The following is a 22,407-nucleotide window of genomic DNA, read 5'->3' on the forward strand; positions in this document are numbered from 1 at the left end:
CACTTTTCCAAGTTTCACTTTCCAGGTTATTTTAAGGACCTGCTCGTCCATGCAAAGTGAGAATTGCCTACATGTAGTGTGTCAGACAGTAGTGAGTGCTCAGGAAACAAACTGCACAGGTTAAGAGGAAACGAAATGCCAAAATTGATATTTTATACAGGGTGGAAGGTGCCTTTGACAAAGTGACAACTGAGCAGAGATTGGAAAGAGAAGTGAGTGACCAGGCAGACATGCCGGGCAAGGAAGTAGAGGAGTGAGAGGATTTGATTTATATTTCCAAAGACTCATGGAGGCTGAAACAGGAAATCTAGTCAGACACCTTGGCAATGGTGAAGGGAGAGATGAGGGTGGTTGAGACCAGGGAGTAGTGGAGGGGGTGAGAATGTGCAGATTGTGCATACGACTCAGTGGTGCACTGGAGGAGGCTTGGACGGGCTCAGGAGAGCCCACTGCTAAGTTTTGAGAATTTTGCAAGCTGGTTATTTAACTGTTGATAGCTTGAAACTAGTCACACTGGGACTATGTACAGCAAGAAATTGGCAAGTACTATCAAACAGCCTCCCCCCCCACCTCTTTTGGAGGGTGGATTGTTAAATATTTGCCATCTTTAATTATGGACATAAGCATAAACATTTTGAAGGCAAAAATGAATGAATAAAAGCAAGAGAAGTCAGGAGCTCCTGTTGTGGATCAGTGGTTGACAAATCTGACTAGAAATCCATGAGGTTGTGAGTTCGATTCCTGGCCTCCCTCAGTGGGTTAGGGATCCGGCATTGCTGTGAGCTGTGGTGTAGGTTGCAGATGCAGCTTGGATCCCCCACTGCTGTGGTTGTGGTGTAGACTGGCGGTTACAGCTCTGATTAGACCCCTAGCCTGGGAACCTCCATATGTCGTGGGTGCAGTCCTAGAAAAAGAAAAAAAAAAAAAAGAAAGACAAATCAAGGATGATTCCAAGGCTTCCAAACACAGTATATTTACCATGAGCAACAGGGTTTGGGGAGGATGCAAGATGATAGAAGAACTGGTGTTTCCATAGCAAAGAGAAGATGGAACAACAGTTTCTGGGTTTGAGGGGTAGGACATTTGGGCAAAAAAGAAGGAGAATACATTTTTTTCCTCAAAACTAGGAAGGGGGATCATGTGTACTCAATTAAAAGAGAACCTCAAAGGGTGGGGTGTCGGATGAAGGCAGGAACACACAAGACAGAAAAACCCCTCTGAGCAGGGGCATGAGTGTGTAGTTCATGGCCATGTCCAAGGTCATGGAGGAAAGATATTGATCTCTGTTGATCTGACTTATTCCTCACATTCCAGAGAGACGTAGTGAGTCAGTTCCCAGAGCTACCTCCCATGATCCCTGCTCAGGATGATGTAAGATGACCCAGCTCCAGAGGTCTCAGGAGCATGTGGGCAGGCAGGTCTCCTAGCTGGGTCTTTCTCCTAGGCTGGGCCTCTCAGTGGGAGAAGACACCAGCAAGGGCGTGAGGAAGGAGCTGTGGGAAACGTTGATATTTATTATCTGCTCATCATTCAAGAAGCGATCCCTGCATTCTTCCTATGTGCCCAGGTGTTCACTTCCTGGGATACTTGTTCCGAAAGCACAGGCAGCCCTGAGATAGGACTGAGCTACCCATCCCAGCCTCCTCCCCACATCCTGACGCCCTTTCACCAGCCATTACCCAGCCCCTCTGTCACGCGGAGGGTCAGAGCGGAAGCCACTCTGAGAACAGCCTGTGTGGCCTTCTCAACATTACCCTAAAATGTGGTTTCTTTTTGTCCCAAGAGCCCCAGGATTTAAGTGACCTTGAAATGGTCTGCAAGGGAACCAGCTGCCTCTCATTCAGGACCCTCAGCCCACTACCTCCGCAGAATCTCTGGAGACACCCTTTGTAAACCCCTGATCCAGCCCACCCCCTCCAGGACCCCACCACTTGCTGGTAGTTGGGCACCACTGAGAGGGATCCAGGATCGTCCTGAGGGTATTGAGGGAGGTGTGTCACCTTCTCGTAACTGCACGAGGGCCCTGACCCTGTGTGACCTGAGGGCAGCCCCCACTGCTGACCTCGTATCTTCTAGGACAGATCATTTCCTGCCCTCCTTCCCCCAGAACTTACCATCAGGTCCAAAACTTCATGTAGACAAAGATGGCAGAGACACCACCCACCAGCAGGAACTTGGGGACTAGGAAGAGAACTACCAGGAGAGGAGAAGATATATTTTGGCCTGGAAATCAAGAGACAGGAGGACAAATTAGAGAAACCCCACAGGAGCCATTAACAGGGGCCTCCACTTACTGCATCTGAGGCCACCTGGGCCCATCAACACTGAAGGTTTGAACCTGTATCCTCTCCTGGGCACTAGTTTAATCAGAAATTAGGGTATAGAGGTCCCTCATTCTCACCCACTCCTGTCTCAGGCTGCAAGAGCCCTATTACTTAAAGAGCAAATGCCAGAACTGAAACTAGTTGTGAGTCAAGAGAAAAACCACCCAAATCCTAGTGAACAAGCTTTCACTAAGCTGCCATCCCATCCTCTCCTGGCCACCAGGAAAAGTGTAGGAGAAACAGACAAGGGTAGCAGCAAAGGAACACAAAACGTATTTGGAAATATCTGCACCAGTATTAAATCCACCCTAAATTTGAGAATTTCGAAAAGTTTCCTGTAGAGCAGAGCAGAGATAATAGGAAGGTGTTTCAAAGCCAGTCTGTTTTAAAAGACTTGGCACAGAGTCCCCTTATGTGTCAACAAGGATGAGCAGTAGTGACAAAGTTTAGGATTTTGAAATGAGGACATAATTTCGGCTTTTCTGAGTGGAGCCCAATTGATCCCAAAGATTCTTATAAGTAAAGGAGGGAGGCAAGAGAGTCAGAGAAGGAGGGGAGCTACGAGAACTGTGATCAGGGGTGTGGGGCCCTTTGCCAAGGACTGTCGGACCTCTGGAAGCTGGCAAGGACAAGGAAAGGGATTCTCCTCTAGAACCTTCAGAAGGATCACAACCCGGCCACCCCCTGTAGGCTTCTGTCCTCTACAAGTGTAGGACAGTGCCGTGGTCTTGTATTAGATCACTCCACCTGGCAAGTTCTTAGTGGCAATAAGAACCTCATTCAAGGAGGACACATGTCACTCAGCGGGCAGTCAGGATGTAACGTGTGTGACTCCTGGGTAGAAAAGGCAAAAACAAAGGAAGAAGAGCGGTTTGGCAATTGCGTGGTGAAGGGAAAAGGACAAGTAGGGGAGAGGGATTTGGGTTCCTGAAAGGCAAAAGAACTACAAACCTAGAGGACTCAGAATCTTTCAAAACCACTGTCAAAACCACCGAGCCAGCAAGCAAGCTGAAACTCCATTAACATATTCGATGATGCTGTGCTGAGAGAAGCGAGATCCCTTAAGCTGGACATGGTGTCAAACCTCCCAATCCCATCAAAAGGAACAAAAAGATGTGCATCCTCATGCTAGACTCACTGGACCCAGGACAGCTGTGGCTGTTGCCCTCAGGTGCCTGGGGCAGGTGTGGGTCCCAGGCAGCACTGTCCCAAAGGCATCTTGCCCGTTGCTCCAGTCTTCCAACCTAGACTCCCAGAAAACCATTTCCAGCCTTAATACACTAGCAGGCATGCCAGGTCAGGCACCTGGAAGCACCCACAGTACCAGCCAAAGCAGGAGATGGAAGATGACACAGCAAGTTCAAGTAGCCCCCAGACAAGAGGGAATGGACTTGGTTTTCCTCTTCTCCTTGTTTGGTCAAACAGGAACCCCAGAAACAACCTGGAAAGAGTGTAGGAGGGCTCTGAGGAGGAAGAGGAGGCAGAGCAGCTGGAGACCTGAGCACTGGCGGAAGAAGACAGCAGTCAGGCAGCAGGTCCACTCTCCTAGCGGCCCAGGAGGAGACCCAGGGGTGGCACTGGACTAAAGGAAAGGTCGCAACCAGTCGTGTATGTTCCTGCCTCAAGAAAGGACACAGAATGAGCAAAAGAAAGCTAAAGCAGAAGGAGGGAAATAATAAGCAAAACCAATGAAACTGGAAAGAGGTACACAGTGGAATACGTAACTGAAACAAAGAACAGGTTCTTTAAAAAAAAAATCAAAAAACTTCAAGGTCCTCCAATTTATAGCAAAAAGAAAAGCAACATGATACACGTCCAGTATCAGGTATCAAAGAGAGGACATCACTACAGAACCTGCAGACATCAAAAGCATAGTAAGAAAATACTACGAACAATTGTAGAGGCATAAACCATGGACTAAATAGCTTAAAAAGCATAAGCTGTGCAGCTCACACAAGATGACATAATTTGAATATTCTTAACCAATCCAAATTCTTGCCAGTAATTTGAAATCAAGAGTAAAATGAGGCGTTCCCATCGTGGCACAATGGAAACAATCCAACTGGGAACCATGAGGTTGCGGGTGCGATCCCTGGTCTCTCTCTGTGGGTTAAGGATCGGCCTTGCCATGAGCTGCGGTGTAGGTTGCAGACTCAGCTCGGATCTGGCGTTGCTATGGCTGTGGTGTAGACCGGCAGCAACAGCTCCAATTGGACCCCTAGCCTGGGAATCTCCATATGCCGCAGGTACGGCCCTAAAAAAGACAAAAGACAAGAAGATGAAAAAAAAAAAGGAATAAAATGTTGTTCTTGAGACACAGATGGTGTCACAGGAAAATGTCCCTAAACATTTACAGAGGAATTAAGAATACTTTTCGTCCACATAAGAACCATAAAATAAAGCTGGGGACTTCACAAGATGGCTCAGCAGAAAGGAATCCGACTAGTATCCATGAAGATGTGGTTTGGATCCCTGGCCTCGTTTAGTGGGTCGGGGATCCAGTGTTGCCCGGAGCTGTGGTGTAGGTTGCAGATGGCTCCCATCTGGCACCACTGTGGCTGTGGCGTAGGCTAGCAGCTGTAGCTCGGATTCCACCCTGAGCCTGGGAACTTCCACTTGCCGCGGGTGTGGCCCTAAAAAGAGAAAAGAACAGAAATAAAAGAAAACAAGGAAATTTTGAAAAATTGAATTTGTACTCCACTTCAGATGATATAAGGGAATTATTGTTGATTTTACCAAGTGTGTAATGGTTTTGAGACGATCCGTGTTCGTAATCATAGGACCACACAATTGTGGACTCTTTGGCCCCGTGCATGTGCACACAGGACTAAGTCATGAGTGGACACAATGATGCAACTTCTCTGTATCTCTGGTGTAAGGGAAGTGGGTGCTCCTCCCCTTCCTCCCTTTCTTCATCCAGCAGGCAGAGGGACAGAGACTCTGGATGAACTAGTGTTGACTCCACAGATGAGGACAAGCAAAGGGCCCCTGGGAAGGACTCTGGGCCTTTGAAAGTTCCCCTGGAGTAAAGATTCCTGGAAATCCACTTGACCTTCTCCTGGTGTTGTATGAGAAGACACGTTTTCGTCATAGAAAGGGGATCCCCCCGTGACCTTGGCAGAAGCCCGGCTCAGGGGAACCTGCCTCTGCATAGTACCTACCCATTGTGCAGGCTGGTGTTTTCTGTCCTCAGAGAGGCAGCTTTACCTTGTTGCGTTCAGCCCAATCACCTGGACTAAAAGCAAGCCATCTGCCACCCCATCAGGCCCATTGCTTCCCGAGTCCCTTCTGTAAAGTCCAAACCCTCAGGGTGGTGGAAGCAGGAAAGGAGATCACCACTGCAGAGAGATTGGTGTTTAGTAAATGTGCAGTGAGCACCTGGGATCCCTGCTGCTCCACTGTCCACAAATCAGTGACAAAGCAGGGCTGGACACGGACCCCTCTCGGTCACCCCAGTGCCTGGCCCAGACTCCAACTTCACAGTCTTCAGAGCGCCCCTTCCAGAAGTTCACAGAGCAGTAGGTACAGACGTCTGCTGGGGGGACATTAGTGACCCCACTAATGGATGGAAAAATGTAGGATGGAGAGAGACCAGGCAGAAGCTAGAAAGAAGGGGATGGAGGGAGGTGGGTGGACAGGGCAGGGTGAAGGTCATTACTGTTAACTGCAGAAAGCAAGAGGCAGGATGCTCTGAACAGGATGATCTCACGCTTTCCTTTTCTCCCTCCCTCCCTCCCTCCCTCCCTCCCTTCCGTTAATATGTTAATGTCAAAAGTTCTACAAAACTGTACTAAATTCTTATGAGTAGTAACTCGTGGAGAGTGGGATTTGGGGGAGGGGTGATCACTTCAAAATTCTACTTGCTGTTTATAGATTTCTACAGTATTCTATTATAAACATGAATTACTACTCTACATATTTGAAAAAATGTCTCATTTAAAAGCCACGTCATGTGACCAGAAGCTTCACCATGATTTCCACCTGTGTCTTGTTCCTTCTGGTGGACATAAGCCTCCAGGGTATAGTTTCTGGTGACCGCCGGCTGCCCGTCATGCTCCACCTGGCAGGTGAGCAGCAGGGCCTCCCTGTGGGCAGATGAGTTCACCAGGAGCCAGCTGGTCCGGGTGAAGGTCCCATCCTTGTTCTCCATGAGGGTCGAGGCCGTTTCTGTCCGGGACACGGTTCCGTTCTCCAGCCAGGTCAGCTGTAGGCGCTGGGGGTAGAACTTCTTCACCAGGCAGGTGACATTCACCTGGTTCCCCGTCGGGGGCTGTTGGGTAACCTCCAGGGTGGGCGGAACTGAAACAGCACAGGCAGAAGCTCTGACCTTGTGGAACAGACAGGTCATGGGGGAGGGGCTGGATCCCAGCTCCCAGCACAGCAGGGAGTCACCCAGGTACCGAGCCAGGCCGGCCACGGGTGCTCTCACTCCGAGGGGCCTCTGGGCCTATGAACGAAAGCACTGAGCACAGTGCAGGGCACACAGTAGGTGCTCCCGGACCCGTCATTGGGGTATAAGGAGGGAAATCTACAAGCACAGCCCCTGGCATGCGGTGGGAATATCATAACTGGCGCAAAACACATGAAATCACCAAGCACACGGGGGCCTGGCTTAGAGCAGGTGCTCCGTCGTTGGAGATGCTCTGGGTCGAGTCAGGGAACCTCTGAGCACAGGGCCTGGACATGACCCACCTCGCGGCTGCCATGGAAGCAGCAGTGAGTGGCCAGCACAGCTAGGAGCCTGGTGGTTGGGCAGGACTGTCAGGAAGCAGATTCCAGGCAGTTCAAGGCAGGGGGAGGGGCAGGCTGGGGGTTGGGGCAGGTGTGGCCGTGGGCTGATGTGAGGGTATCTACCTCGGATGGTCTCAGACAAGTGGGCAGTTCCACGGAGAGGAGGGCCCCCTTGCAGGGTGACGTGGGCCACCTCGCAGATGACCTGGGAGCGCACATCCCCCGGAGCCAGCAGCACCTCGGTGGTGCTGGAGATGCTGTAGGAAACGTTTTCCTCGGGCTCCACGCTGGTCTGGGAGGCTGGGAGCTCATTGCCATTTTTGAACCATTTCAGGGAGATGTTTCTGGGGGAGAAGCCGTGGGATTTGCAGGTGAAGCGCACTGTCTGCTCAGGTGTGGCCCTCGCCGCAGGGCCTGAGACCACGGGCCGAGAGGGCTTGGCTACAAAAGGAGCATTTTTAGACAATCAACATGAGCGTGACTTCCCTCACTAAGCATAAGCGCGTGACGCACTCAAGAACTTTCGATATGTTATTTTTAATGCCCTGATAATGCTGGGCTGGCAGGTCAGCATCCTCAACTTTCAGAGGGACCCAGGTTCCCAGAGGTGAGCTCTGAGTAAGGGGCAGGGCCCACGTGGAATTCTGAGCCCACGCTCAATGTAAACCTTCCTTCCTCTGCCAGGTGATGTCCCACTGACCTGGGCACAGGAACAGAAGTGAGGATTCGTGTGTCACCCTCCTGGTCACGGTTCCTAGCTGGCCTCCCCTGCAAAACCCGTTATCCTGCCCAGCATTGCGGTGGGGGGTAGATCAGGCAGTGGAAGCAGCTTTGCTTTGAGTTAAATACATGCTGCTTCACAAAGCTAAACAAAGTAAATTGAGCCTTAACTCAAGACTTTACTTATATCCCAAGCCGTTCCCTCAGGTATTTATGAATGTTCTTCAGAGTTTTCATTCTTTCCACAAATAATCTAGTAGGACTAAGGTGTCAATTCCTGACTGTCAAAGGGAGACGGCGAATTTTTTGGGAGTCGTGGTTCTTCTGTTGGGTCAGTGTGGGTTGAAAACAAAGATTGCTGAGTACAGAATCCAAAGGTGGGTAATTTCTTCATTGTGATTAAATCGGAAGAGACACAGACACAGGCTTAAGAAGCAGGTGGATTCATGGATCAGCAAATCAAAAGTGAGGGTGTTTTCACCCTGTGGAGGGTTCTGTAGGGTGTCTCCAAATGGTTCCTAATTATCCAACACCTCCTGTGAAGGTTAGCTGGCAACAAATATCACAAATATTTGCATTTATACATTTTAACTTGCTTCCTATAACTCATCAAATGTGTTTTCAGATATAGTAAAGAGGTATCTTAATATGTCAGGTCATAGAAACACCAGCACAAGTTATAGAAACACCAGCACCCTCACCCTCTAAAGGGTTTCTTTGCCCACCTGTTGAGGGTTTCTTTGAAGCCCAAAGATGGCCTGATCTCTCCTTCCCCCTCAGCTCGTTAATCCTCCCACCAGCCCTGTGAGGGAGGCCTGAGCATGGTTCCATTTATGAGACGAGGCTCAGGGAGGACGCGGCTGTCCTGAGTCATCCAGCCCCTGAAAGTCAGAGGTTATCTCACTGCACACAGGACTGAGAAATTTTAGCGCTTCTGTTCTTTATCATTGAGCCTCATTGTCTGATTCTTGACAAAGTGGATAAAGGACCACCTGGTAAGATGAGGGAGAACGTATTACAACCCAGAGTCTGGCACATAGTGGGTGCTTTGTCAGTAGCACCAGTGGTTGGTATTGTCTGATCTGGTCATTCCTAGTTCTAAAACTACCTACTGAATGTTTTTTTAAAAAAGATTCTTAATATGGTGTTTTTAATTTGTTTTGTTTTGTTTTACAATGTTTTCTAATTTTTCCATTATAGCTGATTTAGTGTTCTGTCAATCTTGAAAAAGACACATGCATGCATGTTCGTTGCAGCACTATTCACAATAGCCAAGCCATGGAATCAACCCAAATATCCATGGACCGATGATTGGCTTAAGAAGATATGGTATATAGACACAATGGCATACTACTCAGGCATAAAAAGGAACAAAATAATGCCATGTGCAGCAACATGGATGGAACTAGAGATTTTACACTAAGTGAAATAAGTCAGAAAGAGAAAGACAAGTACCATATGATTTCACTTCTATCTGGAATCTGATATATGGCACAAATGAAACTTTCCATAGAAAAGAAACACATGGACATGCCTACTTACTCTTTAGGCAGCGAGAAGGAAGAACACAAGCACAGCAAAAAGTAAACAAACAAACAAAAAAGTCTTAAATCTTGTTCCATGGAGCTGACATGAAAAACCCAAATGAAAAGAACAAAGGAGTAGAAACACCAGAGTATTATTCTCTTCCTCTGCTTTTAAGAATCCTTTCAGCGCACAGGTTAGGAGAACAGGCTTTCCGAATACAAGATACCACAAGCATCTTCCTGCAGGTCAGCCCTTTACAGAGCTGGAAGCATTTGGAAAGGAGGGAGAGCAGCCTTCATGTGTGACACTTTGCTGTGTTGAGGCAGGAGGGCTCTGGGTTGAGCAGTGAGTGTTTGCAGGTATGTCCAGGCTCTGTGTAGACATGGGAGTGTTGAGAGATGGGAAGGGTCCCTTAGCAATGAAGCTTGGGTCTGAACAGGCTGGCCTGAGGGGCAGGAAGCCCCTCTCAGCCCAGGGGAGCGCCACGGGGTGTGGTCTCTGTCAGTCCAACAGTTTTGTTTCTTGGGCTACTATGAGCTGGCCCTGGCCCAGCCGATGCTGAAGCCCTCACACCTCAAAGAGCAGTTCTTGCAGCTCCGTCCCCAAGGTGGAGTCGCCCATGTCAGGGCAAAACCACAGCTCTCCCTCTGGGACTCAGGGAACTCGGAGCCCAGGCCCCTCCGCCCTGGCTGGGCCTCAGCACCCTCTGCAGGAGGTAAAACACTCGGCTGCCCAGGCCCACGTCTGCCCAAGTCAATCTGAATTTCTAGTGTGGAGCCAGGGTCTGGGGAGCTGGTCAGGGTTCCCAGGTGGTCCAGATGAGGTTGAAAGGCACTGGCTCCACCCCATCCCCAGTGAGGCTTAGTCCTGGAGGGAGAGGGACCCTTCGAGGTCCCTCTGGCTCAGGGGATCAGAGCGACCTTTGGTGGAATGTGTATCACGTGCCAGGCTCTGCTCTAAGACCTTTCTAAGCATCGCTCAGTGGCTCTGAGGACAGTGCTGTCCCTGATGGACCAGGACCCCGAGCATAATGTGGGGGGGATTTGTCCAGGCCCCAGAGCCAGGAAGGGGCCGAGGCTGGATGGGGGCCCAGGCAGGGGCCTCGGCTCAGGCTCTCAACCTCTGTGCACTGACCCCCAGGAACCCCCTCCCTCACCCACCCACCAGGGCTCCTAGACCCTCTCCAGTCAGCACAGACTCCTGAGGACACACAGCCTGGGAGGCCAGCAGCCTCGCTGACAGAGAGACTGTCCTGTCACCAGGTCCCTGTACCCTCAGGACACCCTGCCCAAGCTGGTGTGATAACCCTCCTTGCACAGGGGAGGGGATGAGGCCCAGCACAGGGAACTGGTCATGACCTTGACGTAACACTGGCTTTGGGGCTCCCTGCTCTGTGCTGGGGATGTAGACAGAGCACCTCAGGTCCTTCCGACTCTCCTCAAAGGAGACCATGAGATCACCAGTTTACAATGAGAAACCTGAGGCTGAGAGCAATGAAGGGACTGTCCCCCACCCTCCCCACTGTGTCCCAGAAGTCTTTCCTGTCACCTCGAAGCTTTCATGCCCATCAACAGAGCTAGCGGCCCCCCCACCCGCCCCCATACTAACAACCCCCCCTTTCCCTCTGAGATTCCTGACGTTGAGCAGCTACAGGGAGGAGTGGCCTCTGCGGGCCCAGAACTGGGGCCCCTGAAGCATCAAGGGTGAGACCTGGATCCTGACCCCTGAGTCTAGAATATGGGCTCTTGCTGGTGGGGGGCCCCAGGTAGTGCCTTCCAGGGGGCAGCACCCTGTCCTTGTCCTCAGTCTGCAGAGCCAGGGATGGGCATGCGTGGTGCGGCTGGGACGGCAGGGGCCCCTCTCTGCTTGTCCACCCTGCCCTGCCCGGGGATGCACCTGCAGGCTGCTCACTGAAGGGGCAACATCACAGCACTGGGGAGAAAAGGCTCCTGATGCTTTTCAGTGTGTGGAGCCCTGTCTTTGAAGAAGAGATTCAGCACATCATGAGCATCGCATCTCTGCTGAATATGCTTGTGAAGCTAGACTTGCCTCCTACACAAGACCCTTTGAAATGCTTATTGCTGGGAGACCAGGAAGACCCGTATTACTACAGGGCTTTCAGGAGAGGCTGGAGCTTTCTGCACACTTTGACAAGCACAGCACGGTGTGCAGAGAACAGAGCTGTGAGTCAAGCTGCTTGGGGGTCCGCCTTGGCTCCCCTCCCTGCTCGCCAGCCAGGTCTGCTCTCTGAGCCTCAGTGTCTTTATCTACAAAGGAAAACCAGACGGCCCCTCCCTCAGAGCACTGGTTGGAAGGAGTAAGAGGCATGAGGAAGATTCAGCCTCTGAGGAGGGGCTGCTGCTCCCTGACCCCTCCCACTTCCTTCCTTTCTCATCCAGGGACTCATCGGGGCAGGGGCTTGGGCAAGAGGATGAGCCCTGTCCTGGGGGGCAGCAGATCTGAGGGGCATGGGAGCCACTTACTAGCTGTGACTGGCGGGGCAAGGGGCTCCCCCTTGGGAAGTTTAGCAACATCTGCAAAGTCAGGATGAAGCCACCTTCCCTGCTTAGCTCCAGGGCTTGTGGGGAGACCGGAGGGCTACCCTTACGAGGAGGGAAATTTCACAGTAAAACGGCAAAATTAAGATACACATACCGCCCTGTTGCCAAATCTAGTACTGTGCTGTTGCTGTGTTGGGGATGCTCGGTTGGGTCAGGGTTATGGTACCTCTGGGTGAAGCATGGCGAAGGCTGAAGTCATTTTTCCAGAGATTTTGAAATGTACTATATGCCGTAAATCTCATTTTTTGTCTTGTCCTTCAGGGAAACCCCTGCCACACTCCAAAGGGACACTAAATGACATGTTCACCTTAAATAAACTACACAGGCTGGAGCTCCTCCTGTGGTTTCTGAAGACGGGCAGCCCCAAGACCCAGGCTGGATTCCTGGCCTGGCCCAGCAGGTTAAAGAATCCAGCGTTGGGGCATCTGCGGGATAGGTTGTAACGGCAGCTTAGTTGTGATTGCTGGCCCGGGAACTCCACATGGTTGAGTGCGGCCAAAATAAAATTAATGAAAGGCACATACTCTCGGGCCTAGCAATGCCACGTCCATGGATGTTTCCTCCTTGAGTAGTGATGCATCTACCAGGTTATGCACTGCAGCGCTTTCAGCCCAAGGTTGGGAAGAGCTTGGTGTCCTCAACAGGAGCCTGTCAAGTGAGCCATGCTCTGTGCATACGCTGAGTGTTGAGCAGCTGATAAAACAATGGGCAGCTCTGGGGGCTGATGTCTTGGGCACGTTGCGGGGGCAATCTCTGGGGGCAGGAGGTGAGGTCTGGCCAGTGACCAGGCAAGTCCCTTCGACTTGCTGTTTCCTTATCCCTGAAGGCAAAGGGCTGTGGAGCCAAACTGACTGGGGGCCCAGACCTTTCCCACCAAACACCAGTCCTGGGGCCTTGAGCAAAGAGCACAACCTCTCAAGGCCTGAGATTTCCTGGTCAACCAAAGGGAGTGAAAGCAAATCAAGAGCCAGACCATAAGGTAAGCACGCTCTGCCTCTCCTGGTTCTTAATTCTTGCTGGAAGAGTGGAGGGCCTTCTGACTGAGGTGCTGTCACAGAGCAGGGGGTGAGGCGTCCCCGCCATACTCACCACTCACAGTGAGCTGAGTGCCCGGCCCAGACCTAAACTCCACGTCCACAGGGGCTCTCTCTCCGGAACTTCACACAGTAGTAGGTCCCGGCGTCTGCGGGGGTGATGTTCCGGATGCGGATGGAAAAGTCCTTGTTGTCTCTCCTTGTGGTATCTGAAGCATTTGTTACTCGGGGGAAGTGGCTCCGATCTCCTTTGTAATCGTAGATTAACTCCCGGGCTGGTCCTGTCCCCTTGAACCACTTGAAGGGCCCAATGGGGATCAGGGAGGTCGCAGTGCAGGGCAGAGTGGCCGTCTCTCCAGCTGCGACAGACACGGACCTCTCAGGCTGAAGCACCTGCAGCCCCTCCTCACCTGCCGCTCCTGGAGGGAAACACACAGCAGTTGGTTATTCATCCTTAGGTGGTCCTGCAGGTTTTCTGAAGTGATTTTCAACAAGAGCTTTCATTCACTGAGGGCACCATGTGTGGGCCTTGAGCTCAGCCCATTCATGTACATTGCATGCAACCTTCACACTGAGCCTGTAACCTGAGACCCTCACACAGAGAGGGTTAAGGATGAGGCAGGGAATGGGTTTGTGCACTTGAGACCCTTCCTTTCTACCATGTCACGATTCACCTTATATTTCGGACCGCTCACTTTGTGGCCTTGTGGTGGGTTGGACTTTTGGCCTTTGCATTAGGTGGGACCACGTGACCTCTTTAGATCCCTAAGTTGTGAGGAGGAATGATGATTATTTTTTCTTATTTTTTTGCTCTTTAGGGCCGCACGGGTGGCATGTGGAAGTGTCCAGGCTAGGGGTTGAATTGGAGCTGCAGCTGTTTGCCTCCACCACAGCCACAGCAACATCAGATCGGAGCCATATCTGTGTCCTACACCACAGCCTTGCTGATGCTGGATCCTTAACCCACTGAGCAAGGCCAGGGATCGAACCCGCAACCACATATTTACTAGTCAGGTTTGTTTCTGCTGTGCCACGACGGGAGCTCCCTGATGGATTATTTTTGAAGTTATTCATTTCACTGCAAGAACCTTTATGGACCACCTTCCCTCTTCCCCAGAGATCCACATGCTCATGCCAGGTTCGGCTGCATCCACCTGACTGCTTGAGTGACAGTGATGGGCAGAAGTCCCAGCACATGGTGAACATTCGGTTTAAGAAGACAGTAAAACCTGGTTTCATGTCCCTGGGATTTTTTTTCCCACAGACATACGCATGTTATAATAGTTGCCTAAGGCTGATATGATAAAATTATGGAAAATCGAGGACCAAAAACGGTATTCCTGGACTCAAATGAAGGTGTCAGGTGGAAGATATTTCTTCTGGAGGCGCCGATCCTGGCCTTTCCAAATCCTTAGGACTGTCCAAGCGCCCTGTCTCGTGGTTTCCATCTTCCTATCACTCCAAGCTTGCTTCCCTTGTCACCTGCCTGCCCCTAACTTGGGCTTTCCTGCCTCCTTCGGATAAGAATCCCTGTCATGATGAAACCGCCCGCCTTTTCAGGTGGACCTCGATCCCAGCCACAACCCAGGTTGGGACCCAATCCCAGGATCTGTGCCTTAGGAAGGGATGCCAACCCACCTTGTTTTAGGGGAAACCGTTCCCTTGGTGTCAGCACTTCCAGAGGCTGAAGTTCTTTGGTTTCAGCCCAGAAAGAATTCATTGTGAGGCAACGTGGCAAAAGCAGAGAGTGAGTTTTCCTAGGGTCAGACCCTTGTGAAGGACAAAAGCAGGCAGGAAAGGAAGGGAGCAGCCCCAAGCATAAAGAGGGACACCTTGTTATCATCACAGAACAAGTGGGGGAGGGGAGAAGGCCACCTTCGTCCTCATTTTGGGGTAGATGTCCAGGCTTACGTCATCAGTTCCTCCTTTGATCCTACATGGTTTCATGGGGACTGGACGGTGCTCTGTTCATCATATGTATATTAGCTAAAGGGTGGTGTCATATTAAAATATGATCAGTCACCTCAGGTTTTGCAATAATGGCCCCTTTTACCGAGTTCCGCCTACCTCCTTCACCTATACTTTGTTTTGGCTCCACGCAGATATGTTTCTCTTCAAGGACCATGAACTCCCTGACCTAATGTAACAAGATTCAGACCCCTCATCTATTGTCATAGGACATAAATCTCTGGGTTTGTGGCTGGAGTGTTTCTGGTGCTTTACTGCACCTGGTGCACATTCAAGGTACTGTCGGTTGTTGCTAGGTACTGGAGTCTTGTCTTGAGCTGTCCTTACTTACAAGAGTCTCCCCAACTCCCTTAAAATTTCCTTTCTGTCCTATAATCCCCTGGAGGCATTTTTTCCTTTTGGTCTTTTTCGGGTTCCCAGGCTAGGGGTCTAATTGGAGCTGTAGCCTGCCAGCCTAGGCCAGGGCCACAGCAATGCAGGGTCTGACCCATGTCTGACACCTACACCAGAGCTCACAGCAACACTGGATTCTTAACCCACTGAGGGGGGCCAGGGATCAAACCTGTGTCCTCATGGATGCTAGTCGGGCTCGTTAACTGCTGAGCCGTGACGGGAACTCTGGGGATTTTTAAACTCTTTAATTATCTTATCCTACCCCTATCCCTTTTATTGAGCCACCTTGATAATCTAGGATCTTCTCCCCATTCCAAGAGTCTTAATTGCTCCTGTACAATCTCTTTGGCCAGACAAAGTAAAACCCTCACAGGTGAGGATTCGCCCATGAATCTCTTAGGGGGCTATTTTCTGTCGACCACACACATCTGTCCTGACACAGAAACCAGTTGCCATGACAAAAACTATGTATGTGTTATCATCATGTAGGAAGAATGAGAAGGCAATTGATTGGCACCTGAAAGAAGGGCTTTTCAAGCAGCCCACTAGTCAAACGCTTTGTACAGTTCAACTAGATCCCTAACAGAAGAAATAAAGTATTCACAGACACATAGAAATCAAACAACATCCTCTTAAACAATCAAGAGGTAACACAAGAAGCCAGAAGGGAAATTACAGGATGCCTGGAGACAAAAAAAAAAAAAAAAAAAAAAAAAAAAAAAAAGAAAAAGAAAAAGAAAAAAAAAGAAGAAAGAAAAAACAAAAAACCAAAAAAGAAAAAGAAAAAAAAGGCATGATACCAAATCATGTGAGTTGCACAGAAACTGGCCCTACAGGGAAACCAATAGCTGAAAATGGAGACGTTTAAGAAAAGGAAGGATCCTAAATCAGTACATTTACTGTATACCATTCAAAGCGTGGAAAGAAGAGAAAGTAAGCCCAAACTCTAAAGTGAGCAAAGAAAGGAAATCGTCAAGATTAGTGAAGAGAGGAAGAAAAAATTGGGACTAGAGAAACAACAGAGAATATCAGCACAGCCAAGCATGGTTCTTCAAAACGATCAAGACAACTGACAAAATTTTCGCTCGATAGACTAAGACAAAAGGAGAGAAGACTCAAGGAACTCAAATCAGAAATAAAAGAACATGCTAAGAATTGCACGGAAATAAAAAGGCTCAGAATAGAGTACTGAGAACAATTCGTTGAACACCAAGAAATCGGATAACTTGACCACAATGGACAAATCCTAGCAATACACAATGCCTAGGTTGCATCATAAAGAAATAGAATGTTGGAGTGGACGTCTATCTAGCAGTGAAACCCAATCAATATATTAAATCTGCTTGACAAGAAAGGCCTGATAGAGTTCCTGCTGTGGCTCAGCAATAAGGAAACTGGCTAGTGTCCATGGAGATGTGGGTTCAATCCCTGGCCTCGCTGAGTGGTTAAGAGTCCCGTGTTGTGGTGAGCTGTGGTGTAGGTTGCAGATGCGTGTGGGATCCTGCATTGCTGTGGCTATGGCTTAGGCCTGCAGCTGTGGTTCCAAATTGTCCCCTAGCCTGGGAACTTCCATAAACACAGGTGGGGCCCTAAAAGGCCAGAGAAAGAAAGACAGAAAGAAAGACAGAAAGAAAGAAAGACAGAAAGAAAGAAAGAAAAGAAAGAAAGAAAGAAAGAAAGAAAGAAAGAAAGAAAGAAAGAAAGAAAGAAAGAAAGAAAGAAAGAAAGAAAGAAAGAAAGAAAAAGAAAGGAGGGAGGGAGGGAGGGAGGAAGGGAGGAAGGAGGAAGGAAGAAAGAAAGGAAGGAAGGAAGGAAGAAAGCAAGAAAGAAAGAAGGAAAGAAGGAAGAAAAGGAAGGAAGGAAAGGAAGGAAAGGAAGAAAGAAAGAAAAAGAAAGAAAGAATGAAAGAAAGAACACAAGAAAGAAAGAAAGAAAAAACGAAGGAAGGAAGGAAGGAAGAAAAAGAAAAGAAAGATAGATAAAACGAAAGGCCAGAGGTCCCTTATCTTCACTGGTGAATACTTCCAAACTTGTAAAGAAAACTAATATTATATCTCTTCAAACTCTTCCAAAAATTGAAGAGGAAGAGAGATTTCTCAACCTTTTCAGAGGCCCCATGACACATTCCCAGGCATGATTCTGTTACCACAGCTAGACAAAGGCATAACAAGAAAATACAGACCAATTTCTCTTTGACTCCTGATGCGACAATCCTCAACAAAATGCTAGCCAGCCCAGTTCAATAGCACATTAAAAGAATTATGCACCAGGACAAATTGAGATTTATTGCTGGAATGTAAAACTTCTCCAGCATATGACAATGAAACCATCGAATGAAGAGGAAAACAAAAGGATCTCATTGATGCCGAACAAGAATCTGAGAGGTGTCAACCCATTTTGATGATTAAAAACAATCCATAAACTTGGAATGGATGGGCACATCTTGATAAATGGTATCACATATGAAAAAGCCACAGCTAATAGCATTGTGGATGGTGCAATTCTGTAAGTTTGTCTCCTAAGATCAGGAGCAAGAAGGAGCTTGCCCACATTGGCCACGTCTAGGCAACACAGTCCTGGACGTTCCACCAAAAGCAATTTCGCAGGAAAAATACACAAAAGACACTCAAGTCGGAAAGAAAGAAGTAAAATTATCCCTGTGTGTACATGACATGTTTTTTGTTTTTTTTTTTTAATGTTTTACTTCTAAGGACTACAACATTGAAAACTGTTAGAGCTACTAAATAAATCCAGCAGAGTTTTGAGATATAAAATCAACAGGCAAAGATCACTTGCTTTTCTTTCTTTTTTTTTTTTTGTCTTTGTTGTTGTTGTTGTTGTTGCTATTTCTTGGGCCGCTCCCGCGGCATATGGAGGTTCCCAGGCTAGGGGTTGAATCGGAGCTGTAGCCACCGGCCTACGCCAGAGCCACAGCAACGCGGGATCCGAGCCTCGTCTGCAACCTACACCACAGCTCACGGCAACGCTGGATCCGTTAACCCACTGAGCAAGGGCAGGGACCGAACCCGCAACCTCATGGTTCCTAGTCGGATTCGTTAACCACTGCGCCACGACGGGAACTCCTACTTGCTTTTCTTATCTGCAAAGTCCTAGTAAACAGGCGTGGGTCTAACTGCAGGGATGGAAATGTGTTGGGGCACCGCAAACAATCCCGTGGTGTTTTCTGTTTCTCCCCTACACCTTAGGGAGAAGATCTGTGGCTGACCTATGCTGGGGGTGAGCTGGTAAAATCCTCTCCTCAGCCCTGTTTGTAACCAAACATCCCCTCCTAGGGAGGGTGCAGGCTCTTACAAGGCAAGTCCAGTGGTGTGCTTAGAACACGGTGTAGGTTGTGTGTTTAAGCCTGGAGCTGAAGATTGAGGTCAGAGAACGTGAACTGCTAAGCCCAAAATGGGAAGAAAGAGGACTGAATGTAGGAGGGAGAAATTGAGAGAACAGAGGAGGGATCAGAGGGTTGAGTGGAGGCAGGAAGAGCAAACTCTCTGCCATCTGCGTGTCTACAACTCTCCTAGTAACTCTGGTCCAGGTCTTTCCCCTGAACTCTGCCTTTCAATGTCCCACAATTCACTCATGTTTCTAGACAGTTACCGTGACCAAAACGGAAGTGAATCTCCCCCATGACCTCTATATTTCACCTCCGCCACCTTTCTGTTTCCAGATACTCAGGTCTCAGAACCTTGGAGTCTCCCTCTCCTATTCCAAATCCTATGTGTCAGTAAACCCTTCATCAGGCATCTCCAGCAAGCATCACCATCGGCACTCCTTCTCCTCTGGGAGTAGTCTCTACTACTATCCAGTGCAGCCACTTCTGTTTTTGTGTTGTGAAGGCAATGACCTCAAATGCTCTATTTGCTTCTGCCTATGGCCTGTGTACTCTAGTCTCAACCAAATGCTAGGATAAATGAACACTCAAGTCAGAGTGTGTCAGTTCTCCCTTCGGAATCTTGCAGTGGCCACCATTCCACTCAGAGCAAAAGTCCAAATCCTTGATCCCAGCAGGGAGATGCTCTCTCAGAGCCTTTGCACATGCTGTTCTCTGGCAGGAAGGCTCTTCCCCCAGGGGACCACGGGGCTCACTCCAGCATCTTCTTTCCATCTGGGCTCCCACCTCCCCTTCTCGGGGATGACCACACAACACCACCTTGTTTAAAATGCCTCCCTCCCTACAAGTTCTCCCAATTCTCTCACCCAGCGACTCTTTTGTAAAAAAAACTCGTATCATGGTCTTACGGTATCAGTTACTTAAGTAGAAGTATATGGTTTCTTGTCATTTCTTCCACTAGGATAGAATATCCAGCAAGGCATCTACTTCGTCTCTTTTATTAAGCAATGCACCCAAGTTCCTAGAATAGGTCATGGCACATAGTAGGGCCAAAAAATACAGGTATGGTGTATGAATTGCCAAGTGGGACATCTCTCTGAGAGGCTGAATTCTATGTTAAGTGGGTGAACTCTGTAAAACTTCTGTCAGAAACAGAGATTCCCGGACAGATGATTTCATGAACCACGGAAGCAATTTGCATGTATGCAGGAAGCAGAAGAGCCCAGGAAAAGAAAACCACAAACTCTCTTCCTCATACGCCACTCTACTCCATATGCATTGGCAGAAGCTGCCGAAATCCCATGAGATGGAAACGGGGCCACAGTAATGAGGAGAGCCATGGTCAAACCCATGAGCTCTAGTAGCAGATGGCTTGAGTTTACATCATGCCTTTACCACTTAACTCTGAGTGATCTCGAACCTCTCCTTGTTCAGTTTTCTTATCTGCAAGGCAGGAGTGACAAGAGCATCTGGCTTGGATACAAGGATCCCATGAGTGAAGAGCCGTAGGCATTTCCAGCAGTGTCAGGCCCAAGGTGAGTGTTCAAGACAATGACAACTTATTACTCGTGCAGATCTCCCCTAGACCTGGAGTATTCGACTCGCATTAGACATAGTTCTACATAATATGGATATAATCAGAGATATGGGGAAGGATATGAATATAACATAAATACAAGGAATATAGGCCAGAGACTCTACGTTTTTAATCCTCTTCTGTCTTCCTCACCCATCTTGAGAATGGAGGAGAGGCCTCTCAGATGGCAACGAACAAAGTTCTACTCATTTACCAAAATAGAAGCTTCCCTGTCTTAACAGTTTTGGGGCGAAGTCGAGGTAGGTTTGTAGAAAAGCAGAAGAGGAGCGATGGTGCTGAGAGACAGCAAAAAGGAAGTAACTGTTCATGTCATTTTCTGTGGCTGAAAATGATTTGAAGGCAACAAGAAGAAAGTCCTTTTGAAATCTCATGTGTCTGGGAATACTTTCTCACACCCACTCCTACACACTCGCATATGTACATACAGGCATCCACAAACATGCGTTACCGTGTTGCCTAGCCTGTTAGGGTCCAGGCTGTGTGGGGGATTAAATAATGTCAACACACATTAAAATTTAGCACATGTGAACCATGCAACACAGAACAAAAAAAGTTGGGGAGTACACGCACCAGGATATGAGCTCTGTTGATCTCAGAGCGGCACAATGGGTGGTGAGGAATAAGCTGTGTGCTTCTAAGTATTTCATGATTTCTCTGCCATTAGCCTCCTCTGAAAAGCTGAGTTAAAAGGATCAACTCTAAAGCTGGACAGCCTAGACTATCCTGTGCTCCCCTGCCTCAGGTAGGTGACATGGGACAAGTGACTCTCTTTGTCTCAGTTTCCCCATCTGCCACTGAGGAGTAAGAGTCCGCTCCCCCACCAGGATAGTGTGAGAATCAGACAAGTTAAGACACACAAACTCGTTATTCCTGGTGTTTGAAATATCATCTGTTTTGATGCCTCTGGGAGCAAGCTGCAGAAAATGGATCCCCAAAGGACACACTCAGATCCCTGGTTTCCTGCTCTGGATAATGCCCCATCCTTGGTCTGTGCTGGCCCCACTAAGGGCCACGCCCACGTTTATATGGAGGTCCTAGAAGTAGAGGGGAATGGGGAGGTGCAGGGTGGGCAGGGAGAGGGGGTTCTCCACCATGGAATGCTCACCGGTGAGTCCCAGCAGCAGGGTCAGCAGCAGGCCGAGGAGCAGGAGGGTGGGACCAGCATTCAGGGATGGGCATCGCCGAGGCCTGAGGAGGCTGCTCTGTCCAAATGTGTGTCCCGGTGAGAAGTGGACTTGTGTGCTCTGTGGAGAGGAGCTAAGCCCCGCCTCCTGTGATATAAGAGGAAGTGCCTGGGGAGGAATGAAATGGCTGTGAGATAGGAACTTGCTTCTGGATGCTAGACAGTTCCTGCTTTTAGATGGAGAACTAGAAATCAGGCAGAAAAACTTGTTACAGGGCGGAGTTACTGACTTCTGCAACCTTGTGTAAGCATTACGTAAACCTTATGTGAACCTTAGGTAACCTTATGGAACCAAAAATATCTACATTACGTAACCATAGTATTTCCATTATGTTTAATGTATCGTATGTTTAATGAATGTTATGTTTAATGTTTCATGTATTAGGAGGTTACAAGTTGGAGGTACTCATGTAACTTAATGTATATAGTTTCTAAACACTTATATAAGAGAATTTAAACATTATGGAAGCTCACTGATGTTTTCAGAAAGACTCTACAGGCTTGGTTTCCTCCCCACCTGGGGCCTCTACTCTCTGCACTGGGTCCCTCACCCCATTCATGGTGATTCCCCTTTTGGGAGCCCCAAGCCCAGAGGGTCTGTGGTTGTGGGCTGTGCTGCAAGGTCCCAAGGTCCGGATCCCTGGATGGGGCTGGCTTGTGGCCTCATTGTGCACCTGCCTCAACCAGGAGGAACCCAGGTGGGAAAAGGAAGAAAAAGGATGGCCAGGGCCTCGCGGGTTTGAGAGGGAACCAGGTCTGCTCCTGAAAAAACTCCCTGTCCTGGCCCTTTACTGATATAAGTGGGAAAACTTTGACCAAATGCCCCATTCAATGTGGACCTCCGAATTTCTGTGGGCTGAATTCAAATAAAACGGAACCATTTCTTGACGTCTTCCATGAAAGGATGTGGCTCATGTGACCCAGACACTACAGTCTCGGGTGTTGATTCCAACGAAATGAAAACTACGTCCACACAAAAATTATGTGGGAATGTTACAGCAGATTTCTTGATAAAGCAATACATTG

At 48.9% G+C, this 22,407-nt stretch overlaps 1 protein-coding gene across 1 annotated transcript; it reads right to left on the reverse strand.

Moving 5' to 3' along the window:
- Positions 1-948: 948 nt before the first annotated feature.
- Positions 949-21,470, reverse strand: LOC125122736 (signal-regulatory protein beta-1-like). The gene is given in 8 exon segments (XM_047771443.1): positions 949-1,493; positions 2,115-2,223; positions 6,294-6,623; positions 7,179-7,496; positions 12,953-13,004; positions 13,006-13,316; positions 21,304-21,337; positions 21,339-21,470. Coding segments are annotated over 7 exon segments (1,191 nt in total). The 5' UTR covers positions 21,378-21,470; the 3' UTR covers positions 949-1,493; positions 2,115-2,116.
- Between the last annotated feature and the right edge of the window lie 937 nt (positions 21,471-22,407).

Source organism: Phacochoerus africanus, chromosome 3 (assembly GCF_016906955.1).
Source record: "Phacochoerus africanus isolate WHEZ1 chromosome 3, ROS_Pafr_v1, whole genome shotgun sequence".
Taxonomy (NCBI): domain Eukaryota; kingdom Metazoa; phylum Chordata; class Mammalia; order Artiodactyla; family Suidae; genus Phacochoerus; species Phacochoerus africanus.